General features: G+C 39.5%; 1 protein-coding gene across 1 annotated transcript in view; it reads left to right on the plus strand.

Moving 5' to 3' along the window:
* Positions 1 to 27,094, plus strand: part of malrd1 (MAM and LDL receptor class A domain containing 1) — a 71,233-nt gene that overhangs the window by 12,258 nt on the left and 31,881 nt on the right. Inside the window, exons 6-18 of the mRNA XM_006795157.3 lie at positions 3,416 to 3,547; positions 5,352 to 5,504; positions 8,170 to 8,275; positions 8,812 to 9,179; positions 9,914 to 10,341; positions 13,518 to 13,605; positions 13,684 to 13,863; positions 13,955 to 14,111; positions 15,420 to 15,576; positions 15,663 to 15,773; positions 16,956 to 17,169; positions 17,273 to 17,514; positions 20,448 to 20,736. Coding sequence (XP_006795220.3) covers positions 3,416 to 3,547; positions 5,352 to 5,504; positions 8,170 to 8,275; positions 8,812 to 9,179; positions 9,914 to 10,341; positions 13,518 to 13,605; positions 13,684 to 13,863; positions 13,955 to 14,111; positions 15,420 to 15,576; positions 15,663 to 15,773; positions 16,956 to 17,169; positions 17,273 to 17,514; positions 20,448 to 20,736 — 2,625 coding nt within the window. The remainder of the gene's footprint in view (positions 1 to 3,415; positions 3,548 to 5,351; positions 5,505 to 8,169; positions 8,276 to 8,811; positions 9,180 to 9,913; positions 10,342 to 13,517; positions 13,606 to 13,683; positions 13,864 to 13,954; positions 14,112 to 15,419; positions 15,577 to 15,662; positions 15,774 to 16,955; positions 17,170 to 17,272; positions 17,515 to 20,447; positions 20,737 to 27,094) is intronic.

Raw genomic sequence — 27,094 nt, forward strand, 5'->3', positions numbered from 1 at the left:
CAAAAACTGAATAACAACAGGTCCTTATGATGGGACTTTGGTGTAGAAGGATGCAGAGCAGGGCAGCTCGGCTCGTTTGTGATGAATGTGAATAACCTTTAAAAAATGAACTCGTAGAGGTTGTAGCAAAATTGTATGTTAAGGAAGAGAGCCTTCCTAGCTAGGCTTCATTTCTGTGACAAAAAATTTAAAAAATGTACATTTTTCATGTAAACATTAAATCTAGTTGCAATCAGTATGTGGAGAGTTGCTCTTGGCATTTTCAGCTCATTGCATTTGGTCAATCCCAGTAGACTTATTCATTACCTACCTGGCACCAGAGCGGCAGCTAATGAGACATTATTTTCTTCAGGAGATGGTGAAGATCTAAACTGTGCACAGGGGAGGAGTGTATGCTGGTGCTTTATAAACAGGCAACTGTTTTCAGCATGCTTTCTATATAATATAAAAGTTGTCAGTTTTTTGTTTAAAGCTTTTTTACTTTCTTTTTTTGCTGCTCCCAAATGGGGAAAAAGTGGCAAAGAGTATTTAATAAATGCAAAAGATCCTGTCACTGCGTATTCTTAAGAGTGTGGTGAAGCATCACCAAGCCTAGTTTGGCATGTCTAAGTAGACGAGACAGTTCAGTGTCACCTTGGCTCATGGTCCCTTTGCTTCCATCTGTCTTCTGCACTCACAGTGGATTTATTAAAAGCTCCAGACTTCAAAAGAGGACTGTTAGTGTCCCTTTAATCACATAAAAACCAATAAACCAAATGCTAAATAGTGCATAACAGACAGCTCATTAGTCAAATTTTAAACTCAAATCAACTTAATACTTTTTTCGTTTACAGTCAAAACTCTGCTAACGCTACCTGAGCTGCACATATACGATTTAAGACACTGTTTTGAAAAGAGTCCGACATCTAATCATGCCAACCACGAGGATTTTTATACATCCTTTATTATTCATCCTGTCTCATCTATGGCCGATTTATTTGTTAGACTCAGTACTGGCGGCTTCGCATGATCAAAATATAACCAATATATCTGAGCTGTGATCGAGTGGATGTGGCTTTGGAGCTAAGTTGCTGTAACTGTTTACCACGTTGTGTTGCAATCATTATTTTTCATTTATGTTCTGCAGAAGAGTTTATTTTATAGTTCTCAAACTGAGTGCACAAGTTTGCAGACAGAAAACTATTTTCAGGCACACCTTTTTAAATGATATAATATTCAGTTATGCTTGTGGTATGTGATGTACAGAGTTAACGTCATGACTTGGACCTCTGGTTAAGTTCAGGCAACAAAGCCGCTTGGTGAAGCTTTGCAGTTATACATTAAATGTTAAAAGACCAGTTTTGGTTAACCCTTTAATGCCTAGCCTATCATATTTGACACATTTGATACAAAAAAGAAGCCCAGTACAGCAAATATGATACAACTTACAACTCATGTATGCAAATTATTATTTAATTAATTAAAAAAAAAATAAGTTGGAGGGTTTAATAAATTCTTCAGTGTCAAAAGTTGAAATTAATTTCTGACAATTATTTCATGGTTCACATTTTAAAGGGTTGAGCTTTGCTCTAGTTTTGAGTTAAATATTAATAGACCGATCTTTTCTTTAAAAAAGAATAGTGCTCAAATATCCTCATAATTTTTGTGCAACTTCAAACAATATTTTTTATAATTATCCCATTTATTTGAGAGAAAAAAATCCACATAGGTTATATTTGCTATGATGCCTCCATCCATCATGAGGGCAGCAGCCTAAGCAGAGAAGCCCAGACCTCCCACTCATCCAGGGGAACACTGTGGTGTCTTCAGGCTACCCGCGAGATGTATCTTGGGTCTATCCCAGGGCCTCTTCCCAGTATGACATGCTTGGATCCCCTCAGTTGGCTCCTTTTAAAGTGTAGGAGTATCAGCTCTACTCTGAGTTACTCCTGAATTACTGAGCTCCTCATCCTATCTCTAAGAGAGACAGTCTCATTCTTCTTATTGCAAATTAGTTGAACATTAAAGCAATCTGTAAGCATCTGTTATGTGCCATTTAGAGTGTGGACACACACTGGACTGGGAGTCATAATAACAGAAGAAACTGCTGCTGAGTGATTCTCCAAATTGAAGTCAACAAAAAGACAATCCAAAAGAAAAAAATGACACCAGCAGGAAATGCAAACTCTGGAAACAGCAGGGAGTGATAAACAGAAAGACAGCACACATACTGACCACCCCCAGTTCTCATTTCCAGAAATGCCCATCCTTGATTCCTCTCCTCGCGTCTTACTCCATCTCACAAAGATACGAGCAGATGAGGCGAGGGAGAGACACGAGGAAAGAGAAAGACAGCAGGCATTTAACAAAATGAGACATCCTCGCCTGTGAACCTCGTTTTAAAGCGATGCCAATTAAATTTGACGCAACTGCATCGAATATTCCTGCATTTCATGATTTCTGATGCAACAGTGCTCGCGACATGATTTATATTTAGGATTGCAACGTGGCTTAATGTGAAGTGATGCCATACGCTTTTTAAAGTTACAAACAGAAGCAATGCAGGGCAGAAAGTTGGATCATCTTAAAGTAATTTATTGGTCCTCCAGCAAGTCTCATTTCTCCTCTGTCCTCCTTCAGTGACCACTGAGACAGATTTTCAGGACACGGGCAGGAGAACAAAGGACAAAGGAGACAAGGACACATAAGCAGTGAAATGAGAAAAGTCGCAGAAGTCTGGAAACAGCGAGTAGTGACAAACTGATGCAGACAGTGGGAGAGATAAGACTGACAGGGCTGACTGGACACAGGTGAAAAAAATTAGGGTGGGGCAACAAATCAGAAAAAGTGGGAAACAAGACAAGCACGGGAAGCAAAAACAAGTGGGACATGCAACGTATTTAATATTTTCAGAATATGGAATACTTTTAAAATGCAGCCAAGAGAAAACATGAACTAAAATTCATAATAAAACCTGACAGCTTTACCTCTTAATGCTGTATTAATCCAAATCCTTCTCAGTTTTAATCCTTTCGGCTGAGTTTATTCCTTATTTCTTTTCAAAGAGAGATACTAAAAACTCGATGCAGCAGCAAAGCAGCCTTTGAAAGACTTCATTTCAGTAGCCAGCCAGAAGCCATTTACAAATTAGGCAATTTTTCAAATGTTTCCAATACTCCTAATAAGAGGAATGAAGCTGAGTTCATTTGAGTGATAAGGTCTGAGATGATATTGATTAAAATATCCAAACTAATCAACAGCTGTATCCAGTCTTCCATAACATAGCCAATGCACTCTATCTCGACACAGTTAAGTTCATCTTTATTAATAACTGTGGTAGCAACTGTAACTCTTTATTAGCTCCTGACTATCAAGCCAGTGAATACTGCTTTCTCATCCAAATGTACTAATGTCGTGTTTTACTGGTCCTTCTTAGGGAGGAGGGTGTCCTCTCCTCCTGCCTGCCCTCCCTTGTGGTTCGTGTGCGATGATGGGGAGTGTATCGAGGAGAGCAAAGTGTGTGACTTCACCCCGCATTGTTCCTCTGGAGAGGATGAAGCCAGCTGCCGTAAGGATCTTATATCTGAGTTCACACATGAAAACAAACCAAATCGCACTGGTGTGCTCGACTGAGCGACAGGCAGCATGAATTCCTGTTCATCCACTTTGAACCATATTATTACCTTAGTTAAATATGATATATATTTTTTTAATTATCTGATACCACATTCACATTTTAAGCTTCATATTTGTGGCGAACGAGTTTTTGTTTTTGCATGATACATTTCTTATTAAGTGAAAAAAAAACACAAACATTATAAATATTTTAGTTCAGATCACATTTACAGTACTGTGCAAATGTCTTTAGTCACTCATTTCTTTATATTTTGCTTCTAAGAAACCAGACTTTCTCTTGAGCAACAGCTCTTCAGGCTTTCTGAAGGTCTCAGAGTTTTTCTCACTCTTATTCGTTTGTAGTCAAGTTCTTATACTTGAACATTTTCTGGGGAGTTTTAAAAAACTTGTTAAGCCACTTAACACAGACCTATGAATTATTCAGTTTTTCAATTTTTCATTAACAAAGGCACCTAACTCATAGGAGGAACTAGTATTGTGTCTGCACATAACAGACTACTTAGCAAAGAACCAATTTTAAACTGCTTTTTTGGTCACTTTGCTATTAGCAGTCTGTTGCAAAAACAGATAATTTGTTCCCATTACAAAAAATTCCAAAAATAACACCGTTCGAAAAGGATAAAAAAAAACAAAAAAAGAATTTTTGCAACTTAAGGTGTTTCCCAACAAACTATTAGCTGAAAAATCTGTGCAGCATGTCCTAAAAATTTGAGAAGTGAAGGACAAAAGAAGAAGTCGATCCAGCAACAATCCAGAAATAGTTTTAGTGGAAAGTTGGCTGTGAAGAAGCAACTCTTAAGGTAGCAAAATAAGGAAAAACACACGTGTATGTCAATTTTTTTTCGGTTCAAATCATCACAGTGAGTGTCAACAACAGGGTGGATTTATGAAAGAAGAAAACTGCCCTCAGATTTGGATACAACATGCAGTAGCACACGGGAAGCATTTGATCGACAGCGGCTGAAATTTTCATCGTAACAATGATCCCTGATCCACTTAGCAATGCAGTCAAAGCATACCTGGACAGAAAACACACAATAGCACACCATTAATCATGGATTGGCCTCCCCAGACCGCAACATTATTAAAGCAGTGTGAGATCATCTTGACAGAGAAGAGAATAAAAAAGCAGCTGTGTGTTTGCACATTTCACCACCAACAGCCGACAGCAGACCTACAGTAGAAACTGGATGCCAGAGTCAATACAAGAAAACAGACGGAGAAAACAGATTGGAAATGGTTCATAAGAAATACAAAGAGAACCTGGCAACTGAGTGGGGAAACAGCAGGGATATATGGGAAGACTTATTGGTGGCAGGTGGTTCACAAAACAGGTGGAGGGACAAAAAGGAGGAGAAGTAAAACTGAAATTCATCAGAACTTCTCGTTTTAAATTGTGGCCTCCAGTTTTCTTATTGTAAATTTAATCTTTGGGAAAGCATCCTGTTTAATGTAGAAGCTTTTTAAAAAAAAAAAGTTAAATCCATTCAAATGATTAATCTACGTATTAAAAATCTCTGCAGTAAAACTTGGGATAAAGTTTGTATTATTGACCTTTTACTCATAATTTGACAAAGCATGCTCATTTCAAGGCCCAGTAGAATCACTAGAACACTACAGTCTGATAAATCTTCTGGGAAACATCATGGGATGTGGCTGAAAATCATCTGTTAATGTTAATTTCACATCCAAGCCTCACCTTTATGTAACTTTGTTCTTTATGTCAATATATTTAGCCTCTGAATGTGACTTTAAGAGTGATTCTTGTGGCTGGTACGAGCTTACCCTCGGCGATGGCTTTGACTGGGTCAGGGGCTCATCGATGGAGGTACCTCCAGACTACTATGGTCGCCCACCACCACTGGACCACTCTACGAACAGCACTGAAGGTAAGGGAAACAAACACACCACAAATCTGCTGTAGCAATGCCACCATGTGAGACATGAAGCCAGTGAGAAGGAGAATGGAAATGTGGTAAGCCGATAACGTGATTTCACTGGATTCTAGCCAGAAAAAAAAAATTATCCACTGATTAAATTGAGGTTTTGTGGAAGAAAATTCCTGCACTGTCTTTTGTGAGATAAGCACTTCATGGAGAAACGCTTTCTCAGCCGTCTGAATAATAGAAAGGAAATCGACATATGCTTGTACCCATTATGCATATTAACATTATTTACAGAAATCAACAAGACTCTGCAGAGGTCTATTCGAAGTTTATGTGGCACAACATGCAACTGTATTTTTATGCCTCGTCGCATCTTCTTCCCTGAAGAGAATTAAGTCTATAGGGATGGATTTTAAAAGCAGTCTTCTTGAAGTCGGACTCCACACAGGCACCATCTGTTGTTGTTCTCACGTAGGCTGTGTGAAGATGCTGTGAAAAAACTGCTCTGTAAGGTGGCTGTGCAGACTCTAAACTGAAGCTTTGTGAAATAATGACACACATCCTGGTGGGAGCATCTGTTTGAGGATGTAGATGACTGTGACCGCTCAAAGACTTATCTCGGGTGTGACAATGTGCAGGTATGTGGTGTGTTCAAAGTGTGATTATTTGGCAGTGGGACACCTTATATGAGCCAAGAAAACATTTCAACTTCATCACACCGCCGCTTCAAACTGTACAGCATTAGACAGCATGGTTTCAGCCTATTCAAGCTGTTTGTGCCTTTCGAGACTTTTTAAACATGAGAACCACCAACGCTTTGCTCTGCAAAGATAAACACCGCATCTCTTATTCCAGTCTTCTATACTCTAAATATTTGTAATGTATTAGTAAGAAAGGAATCTGATTTATATTAGACTATGCAAAAGATGGACACCATTACATCAGCTATTAGTTATGAAAGTCCTGTTTATCAAGTCTCAAAGTGAGTCTTTTGGCCTTAATGTTGATGTTTTTCATGGTTTTATTGGTTTCTTCCATATTTTGAAACCTTGTGTCCTCACATTTTGCTGTTTCTCATGGGAAATCACCACAATTTGCATTACTTCAAACTTTAATATGAATAACTAATTCATGCATCCATCCATCCATACAATTTCAGCCCATCTGTATCCACAACCTGGCAAGCCATACCTAATAATCCAGTTAAAGATGTGTGTTTGAAACCAATGCTATGAAGTGCTTTTTTCATATTTTGCTTAGAGAAGCATGGTAAATAACTTTTCTGTTATAATTTGTCATTAAAAATTGGAAACTTTTAGCTGCTCCCTCATTTCCCAATGGATCACCACAGCAGATGGATCCATGTGTTTGATTTAGCACAGATTTTACACCAGAAGTCTTTCCTGACACAACACTCCCATTAATCAGACCAGGCATCACATGAGCTTGTGATCTCTTCTCTTAAATAGGTAAAGAAAGATTTGTTGAGGGAATTTTAGTTTGTAGAAATGATTGATTGATTTCATGAAGGAAAAAATTAGAAGTCACTTAGAAAAGATCAAAAGAAAATGTAAAAAATGGGATGGCTGTAGCTCAGGTAGAGCAGGTCATCTACCAATCTGAAGGTTGGTGGTTTAATCCCCGGCTGCTTCAGTCTGCATGCAAACTATCCTTTTGTAAGATACTAATCCCAAGTTGAACGAGTGAGTGTGAGAGTAGAAAGAATTTGCTTGTATGAATTGAATAGTTGTGAATGTTTGAATGAGGTAAGTTGTATAAAGTGCTTTGAGTGCTCAGATAGAGTAGAAAGCTCTATATAAGAACTATTCCATTTACCAAACTAATCATTACAACACTTTTCAAAATGACGAGGACATTATCTGTTCAAATACTCAAAGGTCAGCTTCACTGTTCTGCAGCAGTTATTTTTAATCACCAAGGAGAGACTGTGACCATATTTCACAGTTGGTCTGGTCCAGAGTAAGTGACACTAATCTTTGACGTCCCACTTATTAAATATCTTCAAGCTCTTAATTACAGCAAAGATTGTTTTAAGTTGTTGGCTGAAGCATATAAAACAGCACTGCTGTATTATTATATCCACTATGTGGTTTTTTTGTTGCATCTCTGGTAAGAAAGAAAAGATAGAACCTGAACTAGAATCAAGTTAAAGAACGTTTCTATTCTGTGCCTACTTGCAGTTATCTTCCAGCTGAAAACATGGACTTCTTTTTTCTCAGCTTTGTTTTTTAAGCTGTATTATTGTTATTATTATTATTATTGTGCTGTTTGCAGAACGGCATAATTTTATGATTTGTGTGAACGCTGCTGCACTGACCGTTTCTATATTTGGCTCCTGGCTGTTGGCCAGCAAGCCAACCTGTGTGATCCACAACATCTTGCTCTGTGCTGAAATTTTAAAAGAAGAAGATATGTAATCTCTTTTACACTAGACATTGTATTTCACAGACATCCCAAAGGAAACACAGATAAAATAGACCCGTAAGGGAGCAAAAACAACAACAACAACGTGGGAAGATGTTTAACTAAAAGAACTTCCATAAGAGTTTCTGGTCAGTGACTCACTGACTGTCTGGTGAAGCAAGTTGTTTACAGAACTTTTTAAAAAAAGTAGATGCTGAATAGTAATTGTCATTTCTCATTGCAGGTCACTTCATGTTTATATTCAAGAACAGCAGCAGTCTGTATCCAAATGCTGCTCTCCGAGGACCGCGGTTCCAGCAATCGGCTGCTGCCTGCACCATGACCTTCTGGTTAGAGTCACGCTACTTTAAAGCCAGCACATCACAACCAGTCTTCATTTCTTTGTCAAGCCCACAAAGTAGTTTGACAAGATTCATTGCTATAAAAACAGAATTGTTACATCTATAGAGTCACGCTTTTCCACTTGCTGTCTCTCTGCTTTCTACTACTTGTTTGATCTCGTTCTTACCTCCACTCATCATTTTACCTGTCTCAGTTTTGCACTCTAAGCATATCTCATCTTTCACAATCACACACAATAAGAAGTATCTGAATCTGTCCTGTTCTGACAGTTTTATGGCCCCTGAAGGTTTATGTCTAATAACAGATTATAGTTTTCCCCTGGGTGATTGGAGAAGTTTTCCAGGCAGAAAGCAGGAGCTTTATAAATGGTCATTTTTTTTCCTTCAGTGTCCTCAGGTATTATGACCATTGAGTATTTTCACTACAGTATGTGGATGAAGGCAAAGGTTTCAGGTATAGCACGAGGGAATGCATCCATTCAAAATTAACATTTTGTCTTCCATCACTGTCTTATTCCCCTCAGGCATTATAATTCAGGGATATCTGTGGGAGCTGCTGACATGTCACTTAGAATCAAAGGAGTTGAAAACCACACTGTCATATGGAGAACATTGTACGACCAAGGACCCCACTGGAACCAGGTCACCGTACAGCTGGGACGCATCACCCAGCCTTTCCAGATCTCCCTGGCTAAAATCAGCCTCGGCGTGTTCGATGGAGTCGCCGCTCTAGACGATATCGCTTTCAAGAACTGCTCTCTGCCTCCGGCGGTGGATGAGTGTCCGCCCCACACACATTTCCACTGCGTGCACACCAAGGCATGTGTGGAGCATCTGCAGCTCTGTGACCTTGTGGACGACTGTGGGGATGGATCAGATGAGGCAGGATGTTGTGAGTGTCTTTGATGTTTGTTCTGGATCAAAAGTAAAAGTACTCGTCATAGTGTTGCGTCAGTGTCTACAGAGCATTCCCCTGTCTTAGCTTGTTGAGATGAAGCTACTTCATTTAATTTCACTTGCAACAGATTTGCAACAGTCTTGGTTTATAAATGCAGAAATAATAAACAAGTTTAATCTGAGGCATTCAGCTCATAAAAATATGTTTCTCCTTCCAAGAGGACTATATTCTTTGGTGGAGGAAGTGTTCAGATATTTTACATAAAGCTGCTCATCTCTAATTTCACACATTAAAATCTGTTTGCAGGTCCTGGGTAGCGTTACTGCAGATATGAAAAAAGTTTTTAAAAGTTGCATAAAGCATTTTGAAGCTCCTTACTTCTGCTTAACGCTACATTAGCTGCTGCTGCTGTGTTAAAGCAGTAGATCTGAAATGGCACGGTCTGTGGCGAAGTTAAACTATGGGTAAAACGTAGTCATGCTTTCTTAAGTTCTACTTGTAGACTGTATATAAAAATATTTATTATTTTCATCTGTGGCCAGTAGACTCTGCTGCACTGATTCTGGCACTTTTTTGTGTGTTTATCAATGTCAGTCTGGAAAATTCAAGTTTTCTTAAGGGTATATAAATACAATTAAATGGACAAAGACAAGATGTTGATTGCTTTTTATTGCTTTATATTGTTGTAGTTTTGTCTGTAGTGAATTTCTCTCTGTCATGTGTCACAGCTCCAGAGCTGCAGTGTGACTTTGAACATGGGCTGTGTAACTGGAAACAGACTGGAGAAGATGTTTTTGACTGGACCATCTACCAAGGCCCGACTCCATCCTTTAACACAGGCCCTTCGAAGGATCACACTTTGGGCACCGTCTATGGCCACTACCTCTACATTGAGGCGTCTGCTCCTCGGGAGTTCAAAGACACGGCGGTGTTGCTCAGTCCAGTCTTCAAACCCACCCACCACGATGGCAAGCCGTACAACCACTGTGCTTTCCGCTTCTATTACCACATGTTTGGAAAATATGTGTTCTACCTGGCGGTGTACTTGAGGACCACTGCTACAGGCCGTGGCCAGATGCTGTGGGTGAAATATGGACATCAAGGAGACCTCTGGCACAGGAAGACTCTTTACCTCAGCAGTGCTCAGCCTTTCCAGGTTAGCTAATGGTAGCATTTACATAGACATCATTATAAAGCAGTGTGGCATTTTCAGTGAGGTATTTATTGTTTCACGTTTGTGGGATTTTTCTTGGATGTTTTAACCTTTAAGCATCATTTTAAGAGTATAATTGGTAAAACATGCGATGTGCTCAATTTAATCTATGACTGTTGTTTTAAAAAACGGACTTCCAGACAGTACACTCAATACATGGCAAAATGAAAATACAGAAATAAGAAGAAAATATCTCAAAGTTCTGCTTACACAGTGGTTAAGATATAACTCTTAGGTAAACCCTGTGATGTTACAGTCTTGGCATCCCATTGTGAGTCATTTGCTTTTGGCTCCAAAGTAGATATGCACACATAAGCTCTAGGTAAAAACAGTTCCCTTTGCAGACAACGCTGAGACATTAGTGAAGCAAAGTGTCTGCATGGAGTGCACTCCACTATTGCGTGATCAAGATCCATTTAATAGCTTCACTGCTTAACATCGATCCCTCAAGATGGATGTTCTGTTGTCATTACTCATGAGTGAGTATAACTTGACAGGCAGTTAAAGACTTTTGCTCTGCTATGGCAATGAAAACAGGAACTCTGTGTGTCAAGTCAATTGACTGCAGAAAGGGCAAAAGTGGGAGAAAAACAGACACTGATGAATTAAATTCAAATTCAGAGTGATCCATTTGCTCCCAGTGCAGGCAAAGTGCCATGAAATGACAAACTCTAAAAACCGGGCATCTGAATAGTCGGTTGTGTCAAATTCATCCTTTTACATTTCCATTAAGAGTTAATGTGGTCAATGTAAGAACAAAAAGACATACATTATTGCATTTCCTGCTTAAATCATCCAAATGTGATAATATGAAAATAAGGTGCCTTATTCTGCACGTATGTAGTATCTTATAGAGGCAAAATTATCTGTAAAAACATTTCTGTACTTTTCACGTTCAAGCTGTTTTCTTTTTAAAACCTGATAAGAATCTTTGTATTCGAGTATTTCTAAATGATACTTCCCTTTTTTGCAGTCACAAGCATGCAAGTGACTGCTGAAACAACATCTCTGAGAAAATTGTTTAAAAAAGGGGAAACACATATAACCTGGATAACTGAATGCTTTCTATAAGAAAAATTCAAGTCAATAATTAAATGAAGACATATGCGTCTAATTTATTGGCATTTCGACAGTTTTAGATAAAGGAGGCTTTTGCCAAGTATTGATAATTGTTAATTTGCATTGTTGAGCCACTAATATATCGAATCAAGTTGTCCGTTGTAGGTACCAAGGTGTTACGTTAGCAGAAGGTGAACTAGCTTCCCCGTGACAATCGAGCCTTAAGCTACATCTCAAACATTCTGTTTTTAGGGACTGTCGGGAATATGTAATCTTATGTTTGCTTTGAACTTAATTAACTAAATGTGTATTCCCTGAACAGTTGGTGAGTGGTTGCAGGAGGTTGCTCTATATTGCAACAAAAACCTCCATGTAAACTTGCTTTGGTTGCTAGCAGATTGCTGCTGCCACTCAAAAACTTGAGAATTAGTGCCTTACTGTTAAGCAACAGTAAGGCACTAAGCAAGAGCTTAGAAAGAAAAGCCTCCAGACCTTTTTAAGTTTCTTGAAGACGTTTCAACCTGTGATCCAAGAAGCTTCTTCAGTTCTAAGAGCAATTGGTAGAGCGTCCCAGATTTTTAAGCCATATTGGGAGTGTCCCTAACAGGGTCGTGGACCAACTATTGATCCTCTGCCTAATCACACGAGTCAAGGTGGGAAAACGGTTGTGGGTAACGATCAGCCAAGGTTTCAGGTGAGCCAATTGTGAGACCTTGCCCCACTCATGTGACTAACCCTAAGTCACATGATAGGCTTGTGTGATTAGGCAGAGGATCAATCGCGAGGTGGTTTCTGGTGCACCACCATGTACCTATTTGTGACCAGTTTCACCTTGTCAACTAGTCCCTAGGCCTCTGTGCCTGAGGCCTTACAGAACGAACACACGAAGCTAATGTTAGCAAATTTTAGCATGTTGCTCAGACTGAAGGTGATATGATTAAACATTAAAAAAAATTTTTTTCAATGTTTCCTCCGTAAAACTTGTGTGTAATCTGTCTGTGTGCAATCTTTTCTGCGGTGGCCCTGAAAGGCCAAACGGACTGCAACTTAAGAAAACACCAGCAATAAGAAAAATGCTGCAAAAGCACACAAAACACAATGGAAATAGGAAAAACGACAACGGAAATAGGAAAAATTCAAAACAGAAATAGGAAAAACGAAATAGGAAAAAACACAAGGGAAGTGTTTCTGGGGAGACAATAACCCGACGGACCAGTTGCAGGAACACAAAACATGGTAGGTGTGTTTTATCATGATTCATATAATACTGATGATGAATTTTTAGGCTAATAGTTAGGCTAACACCATTGGCGTAACTTTGTGCTAACATTGGGGGGGTGATTAAACATGCAACTATTTTGCTGGTAATACCTGAAATTAGTAAAGAAAATCAACAGCCTATTTATGCAAGATAACTCATAATTTTATTGGGGGGGGTTATATTGGTTTGGTCTGATTATTGGGGGGTGGGGGGGTTCATAACCCCCCTAACCCCCCTGGACATTACGCCCCTGGCTAACACACTTACCTCTCATCTTTTCGTTCCTCACAGATCCGATAGATCCTACCCTTCTTTTAAGTGTCTCCCAGCGCAATTCTTAGCATATTTTGGTTCCTGCAACTGGTTGTCGGGTTATTGTCTCGCCAGAGATTTTTTGGTTTTTGTTTTTCCTATTTCTGTTGTGTTCTGTGTGCTTTTGCAGCGTTTTTCTTATTGCTGGTGTTTTCTTAAGTTGCAGTCCGTTTGGCCTCTCAGGGCCACCGTACTTCTCTCTAACAGAGAATTTTTACTGACCATCGTATAGCTATCTAATTGGGCCAACTTCAGTAGATATTAGCAAAGTAACAGAGACTGTTGTGACTGAACCAAAAGGTTATATGAACATTTTCGAAATAACCAAAAGTGTCCCAGCAGATGTACTTAATACCAAAATCTTGAGTTCACTTTTAATTGGTTCCTAAATTAATACACCAGCAGCTACAGCTGTTACTGTTAAAAGCTTTGGACGGACTTTATACGCTAACTCGTCGACTGAATATGCCGTGTGTTTATTTCCCAGATTTTGATTCAAGGTACAGTTGGAGATGATCTTACTGGAGACATTGCTATTGATGACCTTTCCTTCCTCAACTGTGAGCCTTATGAAGGTAAATAATTACAACACAAAACTGTACAGTGAAATTCTGTTTCCATTGTTAGTTATTTTCTACTGTCTCTTGCTCTAGGAGAGCTCCCCACACTGAATAATACAACTCCAGCAGTGACGACTCCAGCCCCCACAATTGAACCCAATATGTGCCATTATGGAGAGTTTCCTTGTGGGACATATGGGGAGTGCATTCCCTTCAGTAAAGTGTGCGACTTTAGATATGATTGCTCTGATGGATCAGACGAAATAAGTTGTGGTAAAACATTTAAAAGGCTTTAACTATTGCATTATCAGTCTTCTTAAATGTTTTTGAGACATTTTTTATTTTTATGTTCCCTCTTTTCCAGTGAAGGAAAGCTGTGATTTTGAAGGAGGTGACACTTGTGGGTGGAAGATTGTCAAACCCTCTTTCATACTAAATCACTCGTTTCGCTGGTCATGTGACCAAGGAGAGAGTAATCATTTTGGAGAGGAGTACCACCGTCCTACTAATGACCACACCCTGTAAGCACCTACCTAAGAGTTTTTGGATTTTTTTCAGTATTATTGTTCATTTTGAAACCTTTATAATACCTTTCAGCATTGATACTTCCTTCCAAAACATGCAAGCTGCCCATACCATGTGCACTTAGGCACCTCCATACCATCAGAGATGCTGGCTTTTGAACTGAACGCTGATAGCATATTGGAAGGACTTCCTTCTCCGCAGCATCCGGGATTACCAACAAGATTGTCTAATCTGGATATAGAATACTTTCCCACTGTGAGACAGTCCATTTCAAATGAGTCTTGGCCCACAGGACACGACGGCGCTTCTGGAGCATGTTCAAATATGGCTTTCTTTTTGCAGCTTCAGTTCGCTTCTTAACCGTCAGTGGTTTCTGGAAGTGTTCCTGGGCCCATTTAGTAATGTCAGTGACACAATCATGCCGATGAGTGTTGCAGTCTTGTCTGAGGGACGGAGCACCATCCAATAAAGGTCTTCAGCCTTGTCCCTTACACACAGAGACATTTCCAGTTTCTCTGAATCGTTTGATGATGTTATGCACTGTAGACGATGACAGTTGCAAAGGCTCTGCAATTTGACGTTTAGGAACATTGTTTTTGAAGTCATCTTCTTACACACTCTTTCAGAGATTGGAGAGCCTCTGCCCATCTTTACTTCTACCAATTAAATTAATTAATTGCTAGATGTTCTCCCAGCTGAGTGTTTTTGAACTTTCTTACTTCTTCAGCAATTTATTCCCTCTGGGAAAATGTAACAATCTACAAAAAATACAGACAGCTGCCAGTGGTACCCCTCAGCCTCCTGGTAGATACAGCTATGGTATCAATCGAAAAATCCTACATGACTTCCTTCTCGAGTTATCGCATTCACCAGATTCTCGTCCTCGAGATTTTTAGTAGAAACCCCAACAGTATCAATTTGAAAGTCCTACATCGCCTCTTTCTTGCATTCCTATTTGTAAGGGTGTTCACCTTTCCCGCCTGCCTGGCAGGGCAATAACAATATCCCATCAGCCGTTTAGGCCTGAAGGGTAAAAAATCATAAACGAATATTTCCCAAAAGAAATGCCAAGAAATCACAAATGGGTTGTTTCCTTTAAGACAAATGTTTTACTGAAAAAAAGTTTGAATTATACTACACTAAATAAAAATACAGCTGTCAGTTCCAATGCAGGGCCCTTTATCAGTATATCCAAGGCACTCAGGCTAAAAACATTACTAAAGCTGATTTAACTCCTCATTTCCGTCTCAGATCCGCAGCTGAATTTGAGATCTTATTCTGTATTCCTGATATTCCTCTGATAGCAACAGCTCCAAGGGGTGGTATATGTATGCAGACAGTTCAAACGGTGGATACGGTCAGACCACTGACCTCCAGACTCCTGTCATCTCCTCCACTGGGCCGCAGTGCACCCTGGTCTTCTGGTACCACATGAGGGGCTTCACTGTGGGAACACTGAAGGTAAAGAGAGCAGACAGATCATTTCTGTGTATGGGGTCTCATCAGAATTGAGTCACGGAAATATGTTGCTTTTCTGATGTCTGCAGGTGCTGCTGAAGCAAACAAACAGCACTCATGAGGTTTGGACTGAGACTGGTAACCAAGGCAACAAATGGAGACGAGGAGAAGTGTTTTTGGGGTTATTGAGTAATGTCCAGGTCTGTTACATAATTTTTCCCTAAGAAAACTAGTGAGATATCTAAATCAGTTTAATGCAATGAAATGGTTCATATCAACTTTTATATAAAAATAATATAAAATAGTCATTTTTAAACAATTTAGACATTTTATACAGTGGTATTTTTATAATGATATACAGTAAAAGTATAAAATGACAGAACAACAGCAGCAAAAGTGAAAGGGAAGGTTTACAAGATAGTATTTACTCCTGCTATGATGTGTGGATTGGAGAGAGTGATACTGACAAAACCAACAAATCTGAGCTGGAGGTGGAGTTGAAGATGCTCAGATTTTCATCAGCAGCATCAAAAGGGCAGCTCGGGTTTAGTGGTTTGGAGACAAAGTTAGAGAGGCAGGGCAGAGATGTTTGGACATGTGCAGTAGAGTAGTGGATGTACTGGACAAAGGATATAGACGATGGAGCTGCCAAGCAGGAGGAAAAGAGGAAGACCACAGAAAAGATTCATGGATGTAGTAAAGAAGGATGTGAAAAGAGTTGGTGCCACAGAAGAGGAGGCTAGAGTGAGATGAAGGCAGATGATTTGCTGTGGTTTCACCCTTTTATTGTTTTTAATAAGTAAAATTCTGGACAATATAATTTGGCTTTTTTTCTGACAAAAATTAATTCAAAATCATGTCAAAGTGAAAACAGAGTTTTAATAAATAATGTCAATTATTTAAATTCCATTTAATTCTTCACAGCCACTTGACCTAAGACAATCTTTAGAGAAGTGCCTGTCCTTTCAAAACAAGAGATAATCAATGTCTTCATCTGAGGGGCAAAACTGCCACACCCAGATAAAAGTACAGTGCCTGCCCCGGTGGCTTGATTGCATCGGAGAAGTCATCCCACTGATGCACATTAACCTTTGTCAGAACAGAGAGTCAGATCAGAGCTGATGGTACAATCAGCAGCTGAAAGGCCTTTTCACACCAAACCTTCAGAGCCCTTTTTGAGACTACAAGTGCCCTTTTCCTTTCCCCTCCAAGCACTTCATCAGCTGACTGCCACTAGACGCAGAATAACAAGACTCATTAGGACAGGGGCTATCGGCTCTTCTTCTGTTTCCGTGGCTTGCCTGATAACATTAAGCATTGACCTTGCTCTCCAAAAATAGTGAGGACTCAGAGTTGATCCCGGGTCTGTTGTTCTTTTTCAGGCGGTATTCTCTGCTAAACGAGGGATCAGCTACATGGGTGACTTGGTAATAGATGACGTCAGCTTCATGGATTGCTCCCCTCCTCTTCCTTCAGACCAGCCTTGCACACCTGAGCAGTACACCTGTGCAAATGGCCACTGCATCCCTCAGGACAACCTGTGTGACTTCATCAACCACTGCAGGGACAGCTCAGACGAGAACCCCTACATCTGCCGTGAGGCCTCTTCTAATGTTTGACTGATGACTTTAAGTGGAAGATAAATTTTCTGATAAATGAACAGCCGTAATTGATTTCTTCTTTTATTGCCATCTTTCAGAGGGTTTTATTGAACGCTGCAGTTTTGAGTTTGACCTCTGTTCCTGGCGCCAGTGCCAAGAGGATGACTTTGATTGGAGGATCAGCAGCAGTCCAACCATTGGAACTAGGCCATCAACTGACCACACCCTGAGAAACTCCTCGGGACACTACCTCTACTTGGAAAGTTCATTTCCTCAGGAAGATGGCAGCACCGCTCGTATAATAGGACCCCTACTGAGTCGCAGGAGCTCACAGTGCAAGGTCAGGTCAAGGTCAAAGGGCAGAATGTACGAGAATTATTAAAAATACAGCTAAATGAAGACGCTAAAAAACACTTTACCACGTATTAAATTTTTAAATTCTGAGGTCATCAAAATTTGGCCGTTTCTATTGGTTTTGATGTGGCATCATTTGAGCTGGTAGGCTGGTTGGTAGGCAGGTGTGTCCTGGTACCAAGACCACTAACACAAATTCCATTTAACCCTAGGATGGATGGATGAATTATTTGAGCTATATAATAAGATACTGTATTTTTAATTAATATTGTAAAATATACATTATTTAACAATATATTAATAATCATCATGCCCTGTTGAATCCTCCCATCTTTGGGTTTTGTGAGTCAGTGGATTCCTAATTAGATCTCTTAAGAAACATTGCTTTATAACAACATGATTGATGTTATTCACATAATTGTCTGGGACTTGTGTGTGCACACAAAGCACTGTGCAAAACCTTTGAACTACAACTGATTTCTACATATTTTGCTTCCAATCAGCAAAACTTTTTTATACTTTAAACAATCTCAAGCAATAATTTTCCAAACTTCCTGAAGATCCTTGGAAGTTTTTCTTTGGACATTGGCTGTTTTTCAACTTTATGCACTAATGCATAATTTATTCCCATTTCTATTGTTGAATCTTTGAAAAATGCCAAAGATAACACAGTTTGACACTAATAAAATTGTATAGTTGCACCAACAAGATGATTCCCAAAGAGATAATAACTGAAAACGTGCCATCTTTTTGCATGGTATGCAGTATGAGGAAACTGGACAGATAGAGGACAAATGAACAATTAACTGGCCTGAAAACCTATCTACAGCAGATAAATAGTATCTTTAAGTAATAGGGGAAAAATATCCAACAAAGATCTGACAGAGGAGCCGAGAGATGCCTTTTGAAGGTGTCAGTGGAAGGGGTCTTAAGAAAGGGAAACAGGAAGAAAAGGCTGAGGTATGCCAGATTACACGAAAACTGCACTGAAAATCAGTGAAAACAGGTCCAGGGCTCTAGACTAACTTTTTGACATGGGCGTACCGGTACGCCTAACTTTAAAAATTTAGGCGCACCGGCACAAAAGTTAGGCGCACTCAAATTTTTCAACCGCATCGCTTAACATGTGCACTTTCTTTGGGGGGGACGGGGGGGAGTCCATACAGACAATATTCATTTCTAAATTATTAACTAACAAAGTTGTGCTTAAAGTGCTTTGTCAATATTGTAGAAAATGTTAAACTTAATCATCATCTCGGCTCCTCTGACGACCTGTTTGCTGTTGCATGCTGCTGAAAGGCAGTGGGGAGAGGGGACACTTGGGCAGTGCATTTATTGTAGCATATAATGTGTTTTCTGGATACATTGTGCTTTTTCAGCATTCAAAGATTGATGGCATTGTGTCAGAGCACTGGCTATGACTGGCTATGACCAATTTGGTCGCATTTGCGACCAAATTGGTCGCACTCTAGAGCCCTGAGGTCTGATGGATGTATGAATCCAGATTTGAAATTTTTAGTTGTAATTGCCACCAATGTGCTTACAGTGATCTCTAAAACACAGTGGAGGCTCTATCTTGATTTGGGGCTGTAATGTTGAAGTGCACATTTCAATAAACCTCTACTTCTACCTTCAGTTTTCTTAGTAAAATATAAAAAAAATAAAGGGTGTCTTGAGAATTTTTGCACAGCAGTGTATAATATAATATATGTATGTTTGATTTTCAGTATTAACTAATGTAAAATATATATATTTAATATATATAAGAAGAGCTAAATTCAGTGGTTTTGGTATATTCACACTATCAAGATTCAAGTTCAACTTTTTGGAAAATACGCTCAGTTGTTGCTAAGAGCTAGCTGTAACTAGCTGTAGCTAAGCTAACTTAGCTTAGCATAGCATAAAGAGGCAATGGAGATGAAAATAGTCATTTTTGTCTAGTCCTCAAACAAGTGTGAAGATGAGATGTACTTTTTATGTAAACCCAACCAGCTGCTGAGTTTAGTTTCTTATTTATTTTAGAGATGAGTGGAAAACGTTTATTAGGAAGGACATGAACGTATTTCTTAAAATTAAGAAATTCCTGTCAGCTTGCAAGTTTTAGTCTTAACAAATGAATTTTAAATATTGACCTTCTTGTTCTTACAATTAGAGCTGAAAACGTGATGCAACTAAACAGGCAATTAGCAACTGAGTGTGTATGCTTGGTAGTATGTGTGTGTCCTCCCAGCTGTCAGCCCGATGCTCTACTGGGAAATGATTTCTTGATTGACTGCCTGGTTTGCTCTGTGTGTCGTGTCTGTCTTATCCTGCTCCTGACCTGTCAATCAATCACACGGTTAGCAAAAAGGCTCCAATTAAACTGAAGGGAGGGCTGTGTTATGGGGGAAATGCTCTCTCTGGCGAACGAGAGAGGGAGGTGTGCTGCCACAGATCCTGAACAAGCCTCCGTTTGGAGAGAAAGCCTATAAAATATACTGCTAACTCACTGATGTGTGATGGAGAAACACAATTTCTCTCTGTGCCTTAATAAAGGCTACGACTGAGAAGCACATCGATCCAGTGACAGACCGAGTGGATTAAAACTTAATCACCTTAGCATGCCTCTACTTTTCGTTTCTTTCCACAGTAGACCAATATAAGAAAAAAAAAAGAAGAGAAAGTGGTATCAGTGTGTCAAGCAAGCGACCTTTGAAAGATCCAAGCCTATTATTTAGAAAGAGTACCAGTGTAGATATAGTAGCGATTGAATTATTTGACATTTTTATTACAGTACGGATATTAGTCTGTACCAACATTTTTCACCATTTCCCAACAAAAAATTTAAAGTCTTCAGGGTTAGACATTACCGTTACTAAACTATTGATATTTTTTGTGCTATTTAAATTAACACCTTTTTCATTTTCCTCCTTTTCTCAGATGCGTTTCTACTTCCACATGTCTGGAGATGGCATTGGGACTCTCAGTGTGTTCAGCAAAAGTGAAGGCCATCTCCATCTCCTCCTGACCCTGACGGGAGATCAGGGCAACTACTGGCAGATGAAGGAGATCCCGCTGAGCAGCTCCAGGGACTTCCAGGTCATGTTCGAGGGCAAGGTAGGCCGAAATCCAAAGGTTGGCATCTGCCTGGATGACATTACCTTCTCTCCAGGATGCCTTCTCGCTTCCTCAGCTACATCGCCCGATAACACTCCTTCACCTCCTCCAGGTACGCAGTTCACTTTATTGGATATATGTTTCATTTCAACCTTGGCTGTTTCTTTCCGTGTTATTGTACACCCTCCTATCATTCACAAAAATATGAAAAACTGTAAGCCACCAAAAACTATATAGTACATATATTGCTTATAGTAAATAAACTAGAGCTTTCTATAAATCACAAACGTTTTACATCATGGTCCTCTCATGTGACGTCACATATTGCTCGAGAGTTGTCTGCCATATTGTACCTGACACAACCACCAGACGTAAGGGGAAAAACATGTATTCCCTGACTGGTTTGTGAGTGGTTTTCTAATAAGAAAAGAAAACAGTAAATGCAGAATGTTCAAAGCATTTCCTTTGGTCACCAGCAGATTGCTGCTTTTCCTCAAAGTTTCAATCGAACACGTGGATTTGCCTGCAGCTACTCTTCAAGCGGTAGAGCAGCGGTGAAAGGTGTGACACAATCGAGATACAGAAATTGTTTGCCTTTAAAGTAAAGGTTACTTTTGATGCTTGTTGACTGCAGCACTGAGGCACGACTTTTACTGAATCCTTGTAACTTTGCTGTTTCCCTGTTTCACCTATCAGGCGCTGCTGACAGGAACCTCATCTGCTCGTGGTTCTTAGTACTCATTAGCAAATATTAAGGCAACAAGCTATACTGCAAATATGGCTAACATGATATGCTTATGACAAGAACTACTGTGCCATATTCATGAATACTGTAGTTTAGACTATTTCATAAGTGAAGGAAAGCATAGCATCAAGCATAAATCTCTTTCAAAGCACATCTTATTGCATGCCATAGCAGCTGACTCCACTTTTCAAATTTGATTCCAGTTGGTTTACTCTCACGATTTACACCAAAGTTCTTCTAGAAAACAAGTGTCAGCACTCTCCAGCCATCTTGGTAACAGCTTCAGGCAGAAGCTGACTACCGAGCAAACGTCATATAAGTTATGTACAGAGAAAGCCCAGAAAACGATTTTATAAGCTTATCTACCCCTTTACTATAACAACAAGTTGATATTTCTGCCAAAACACAGTGAAAACTAAAAATGATGTGCATGTGCCAGTGCAACAACACAACAGGCTGAGTTTTTGGTCTCTATTGGCTCTTTGGGCACAGAGGTTTGACATCCACCATCTTTTCCATCATTTCAAATGCCTCCTGTGAAGAATGCATTAATACGGGCCTTCAAATTCCAGTGAGACATTAAATATATGTACTCTTACTAGATGAAAGTGGTGAACTCTGAGAGCTTCAGTGCAATATTAACTCAGGGGCCAGATCTCACAGTTGCAAGCACTTAAATTCAACAAGGCGCTCACCTTGCCAAACAAGAGGTATTGCAATAAATGCCTGGCATGTTTGCTCTGCAGTCAAAATTAAAGGACTGCGTGTTTCTGCAAAAGACTGAATGACCAGACGAAGGCCGGAGTGTAGCAGGAAAAAGCTGTTTTTATATTATTGCTTCTAAAAGACCCGGCTATTCTAATAATGACTTTTTAATTCGGCCGTGGCAGGGCGAATTCTGGGACTGTGGTCATTTTCTGTGAAAAGCTGTTTAACTGTTTCCCTCTAGGGCTGCTTTATATGAGGATTTTATTACAAAAGCTTAAAGATCACTGTCATTGAGGCAGAAAGGAACAGCACAGCCCCGAGTTCCCAATTAAACTATTTGGTGAATTTTCAGAAAAGATCTCACTAAGATGTCGATAACTACAGTTTTGATTACTTTCACATTGATAGTTTGCTCATATGGGCAATCAGAGAATTAATAATGGCTCCTGGGTTATTATAACACTAGAGTTGATGAGGACTGGATTAAAATGAGCTCAAAAGCTCAACCAATCCAGATTTAGAGCTCTTGAAAATAGAGATGGCCTATCAAACATGCTGGTTTTCTTTGGACTAACATTGTCAAACGCTGCACATTTCTATTTTTAAGCTTTTCGGTATCTTCGGTTTTCCGTTAGATACTCGTCTTAATTTAAATTACCTATATAAAACATTCCTTTCTTGTTTTTTTGAGCAATTCAACAGTAACATCCAGTTTAAGCTGGAGTTTTGCTGATTTAAAAAAATAAGATGTTTTGAACTAAAACGAACAATCTAAGGAGAAATGCTCTGAAACGTTTGCTCATCTCGGGGCTGAAGCTCTGACCAAAGCGAACCCGTCATAGTTTGAATTTTAGACTAGGGAGATGTTCAGCACGTAGAGGTTCCTCTGCATCCCTTGCATTTTTTATGAGTGAACCCTTTAAAAGGCAAGAGAAAACAACAAGAGCTGATTTATCGGCATTGTCACTGTGGCTATAATTGGCCTATTAAACGTACTGCCTTTCCGATGCAGCTGATGTCGAGGGAGAAGAGAAAATCTGATTGCCTGTGCGCAGAAAGGAATAAAAACTGTGAAGCTCCCTGTCATTTTGAGCTGTAGAGGGTTTGTATCCAGCTGCATGGTGATGTACAGGATTGTCCTTACAGCTGTCTCTTTCTCTTACCTCTCTCTTCGTTTCACTGTCTGTTTGCATTCATCTCTTTCGGTGCCTACAGTGTGCTCCAATATTAATCAGACATTATTAGAGAAGTAGTGTGGTGTCAATAAGAGTCGCTGCAGGTTTGCATGCTAATGATGCTTACCTTCAGCTTACTCCACTGCTCTGCTTGGTGATTTTTCTCATACTGTTGAGACTTAGAGGAAACTTTTATATATCCATCTTGAGCATGCAGCTCATTTTATATAGATTCCTCTCATTATGATGGTTTAAAAAAAGTGCATGCGTTTTAGGTTTTATTTAGAATAGAATAGAATTCAACTTTATTGTCATTGCACATGTCACAAGTACAAGGCAACGAAATGCAGTTTGCATCCATCCAGAAGTGCTTTAGCCATGATATAGATATATTACAAAATTTATATTAGCAATAATATAGTTATATAGATATATTACCGAAATGGGTCTGTTATAGGTATGAGGGTACAAAAATGGGTCTATTATGGGTATGTTACAATGTACACGGTATGAAGGTATGTTATGAATATGCTATAACTATAAGTATGTACAGGCTGTAGTGGGTATACAAGCTATGTACAGGCTATGAACAGGATATAAATATAAAGCTATACAAAAATATGCAAGTTAGAAACAGTTGTAGAATTATAAATATCGTATTGTACAGAATGATTGTTTATACAGTAGTGCAGTTAAGATAAGTGAAATATGTGGCTACTTTATTTATTTAGCTTGTCTAAAATTATTTCATTTAAGCTTGAGAAGGTCACTCATCCTTTCAGACTGAATGTCTATGTATGCTGGAATGGGAATCTATTCTGCTTTTCATTATTTTCATAGATATTAATTACACTGGTAGACACTTAGTATACACAGATTTGTTTCTACTTTTTTCTCCTCCTGGTTCATAGCAAGTAGTCTGCCTCTGAGCACAGAAGTCCAACCCACAGGTCAAACCTTCTGTTTGTGAGTGGCAGCCAATCAGAAAAAAGTTGACTTAAAACTAAGGGAAAGGAATAAGACAGTGGTTCTTAACCTGGGTTCGATCGAACCCTAGGGGTTCGGTGAGTCGGTCTCAGGGGTTCGGCAGAGCCTCCGCCATGACATGCATGGCTCATTTTGTGCACCAGTAAAAAACATATCTATGTCTTGAATTTGAACAAAAAAAAAACATATTTTATTTTTCACTAAAGAGGGGTTCAGTGAATGCGCATATGAAACTGGTGGGGTTCGGTACCTCCAACAAGGTTAAGAACCACTGGAATAAGAGATGATGAACAGAGGGATGATTGCGCTGTTGGCTCACAGCGGAAAGGTCCTGGGTTTGAATCCACCATCTGGCTGGAGCCTTTCTCTGTGGCATCTGCATGACCTTCGTGTCTGCTTGGGTTGTCTCTGGGTACTCTGGCTTCCTCCAAAAAACATGCAGTTTGTGGGGTTTGGTTAATTGGTGATTATAAATTGGCTATAGGTGTGAATGCAACTGTGAATGGTCGTCTGACACTCTGTGTTGGTCCTGGACAGGTTGCTACCATTCGCCCTCTGGCAGCTGGTATAGGCTCCAGTTCCTCTTGCAGCATTGAGTCATATAAGTGGAAGAAAATGCATGGAAAGATTTACAGTTTACACTATGCAATATATTTTAAGGGCTTAAACATAGGCCATAAGGAGCTGAAATCCAGTGCATAGGACTACTAGTTTGAGACATATAGCGAAATTAAAAAGGTCAGAAGACGCTTTTTCCCCCCTTTAAACATGACAGGATAATTTTCTGAAAGAAGGAAGAAGCAAATAAAGTAGTGTGAAAACAGGAAAGAAAGGCATTGTAAAGAACACGGTGAAGCGTTTCTTGAAGGTTAAGTCAGGGAGTATCACCGCTGCCCTGACAGTGAGGTGAGTCCAAGTGGCCATTAATGAGACAAGAGGGAGAAGACTTGAAACAGAAACCTTTTCTCTTTGTGTCTCAGCAGCTGCAGGCTGCAGAGGACGTACAGTAATTCTGATGAGAGCAGAGACAGCAGGAACTGTAATTATATACTGCTGTTCCCTCAGGAGCTTTTTCTTCCACAGCTTCAATCTATATAAAACCATCACACGATGGAGCAGAAAGACCGACCGCTTTTACACTCCACTTGCACTTGTTTTATAGCTCTGCCTGAAAAAATACCCAAAACTGTAGAACAACACACATGAATAATGTTAACGTGGAGTTTTTTTTTTTTTTGTTTGCATCTGTAGATTGCATGTAAATGTGAGCGTGTGTAAAGGAGAGACAGCACAAAATGCAAATCAGATTTGAGTCGATCTTCTTCTTCAAGTCACTATTGTGTTGGACTTGCAATAGAACTGGGGAAAATACAAGTCAAATAAGTTTTCCTTTAAAATCCTTTAGTAAAGCAATGAAAGCAAAACTTTTAAATCTTTTTTTGTGGCCCTTTCTGTAAAAGAGAAAAGCTGCAAACTGGAACATTTAGGGTCATCTACTCTTTAATACTTGTGCAGTCAAGTAAGTGGCTGTGTGCAATGTTCGTATTATGGAAATTCATTCATAAAGGTCCACATATTACAGTAAAGTGTTTCTAATTAACAATAAATGTTATAAATATTTTAGATAAAAACAGGACAGTTTTCCAGTGAATTATCTGAAACCTGGATGTCCTTCTATATTCAATAAACCTTCAATAAACTTCCTATCCTGAAATAATTCACTGGGATTTAAACTTTAATGTTGAACCTGAATGACATTGCTGCACAAGGGGGCAGCATGCCGCTCAGGGCGCCTGCCCACATACTGTATGTAAGTAAGGACAGGAGGAGCCTGGTGAGAAGGTCACATTGCCAGCAGCCTTCGAGCTCTTTGAGTTATCCATGTAACAAGATATAAGCAGGAATTAATGAGGACAAATGAATTGGTGTGCATTCACAGGAGCAGAGCGGTAGCTACTCCTGTGGGTTTAGCAGTATGCTGTTAGCTGATCTTTGAAATAAATCCACCTACAGGCTCAGTATGTAGCAGAGCAGCTGGGAGCTGTGGCTTCCTGGCTTCCTATGTGCCTTTGTGGGGCACATTGCTTCTGGTCCTGTGCATCTGAAGAGGAACAAAGGATTAGGAAGGACTTATACCCCTTTCTCTCCTTTAATTACAAGGACCGCCCCTCTTCATCACGCCTCATCTCTCTTTGTAACACTCCCTTAAGCTAAGCACTGACCCCACTGGAATGTTTGGCTCCAAAAGAAGCAGATTCCAGCCTTCTCCAGCCACCCGGTCATACAGTGTTTCATTCTTATAGCCCCATGCCCTTTTGTCTTCCTAAGCCTCTTAAAGAGCCCCCGATGCCACATGCAGACGGTCCCCCTCTCTTGAGTTGACTGCTTACGCTCCGAAGTTAATGCTCAACTCATGCGATGCTGTCTAATCTGGTGAAGCACACAGTAGTTATTTTGCTGAAACTCCTTTAGGCACAACGTTTTTATTGCACTTTGTAATTCATAACAGAAAAGCTGGATGTTTTAGGAAATGCACAAATTGCTTTACTTTATATATTAACCTGCAGCAGCAGCCTGTTAGCTTTGCACATGTAAACTTCTTGAACATACATAATTAACATACAGTGTCTGGAAAACAGTTTTCAGTTTTGCAAACGATATTATTTCTTGGTGAGAAGCAATGACTTCCTGCAGTCTGGTTCTTATACCTGTTTTGTATGGATAAAACAAAAATCATATACAGTTCATATATACAGTATATATGTGATAGCAGTACAGACAAATATAAGAAGAATATGGAGATGAAGCTCGACACTGACCTTTACAGTGCATTGATCCAGAGGTGGTGTTATTTT

The sequence above is a fragment of the Neolamprologus brichardi genome, chromosome 9, assembly GCF_056152115.1.
Source record: "Neolamprologus brichardi isolate AB-2024 chromosome 9, ASM5615211v1, whole genome shotgun sequence".
Lineage (NCBI taxonomy): Eukaryota > Metazoa > Chordata > Actinopteri > Cichliformes > Cichlidae > Neolamprologus > Neolamprologus brichardi.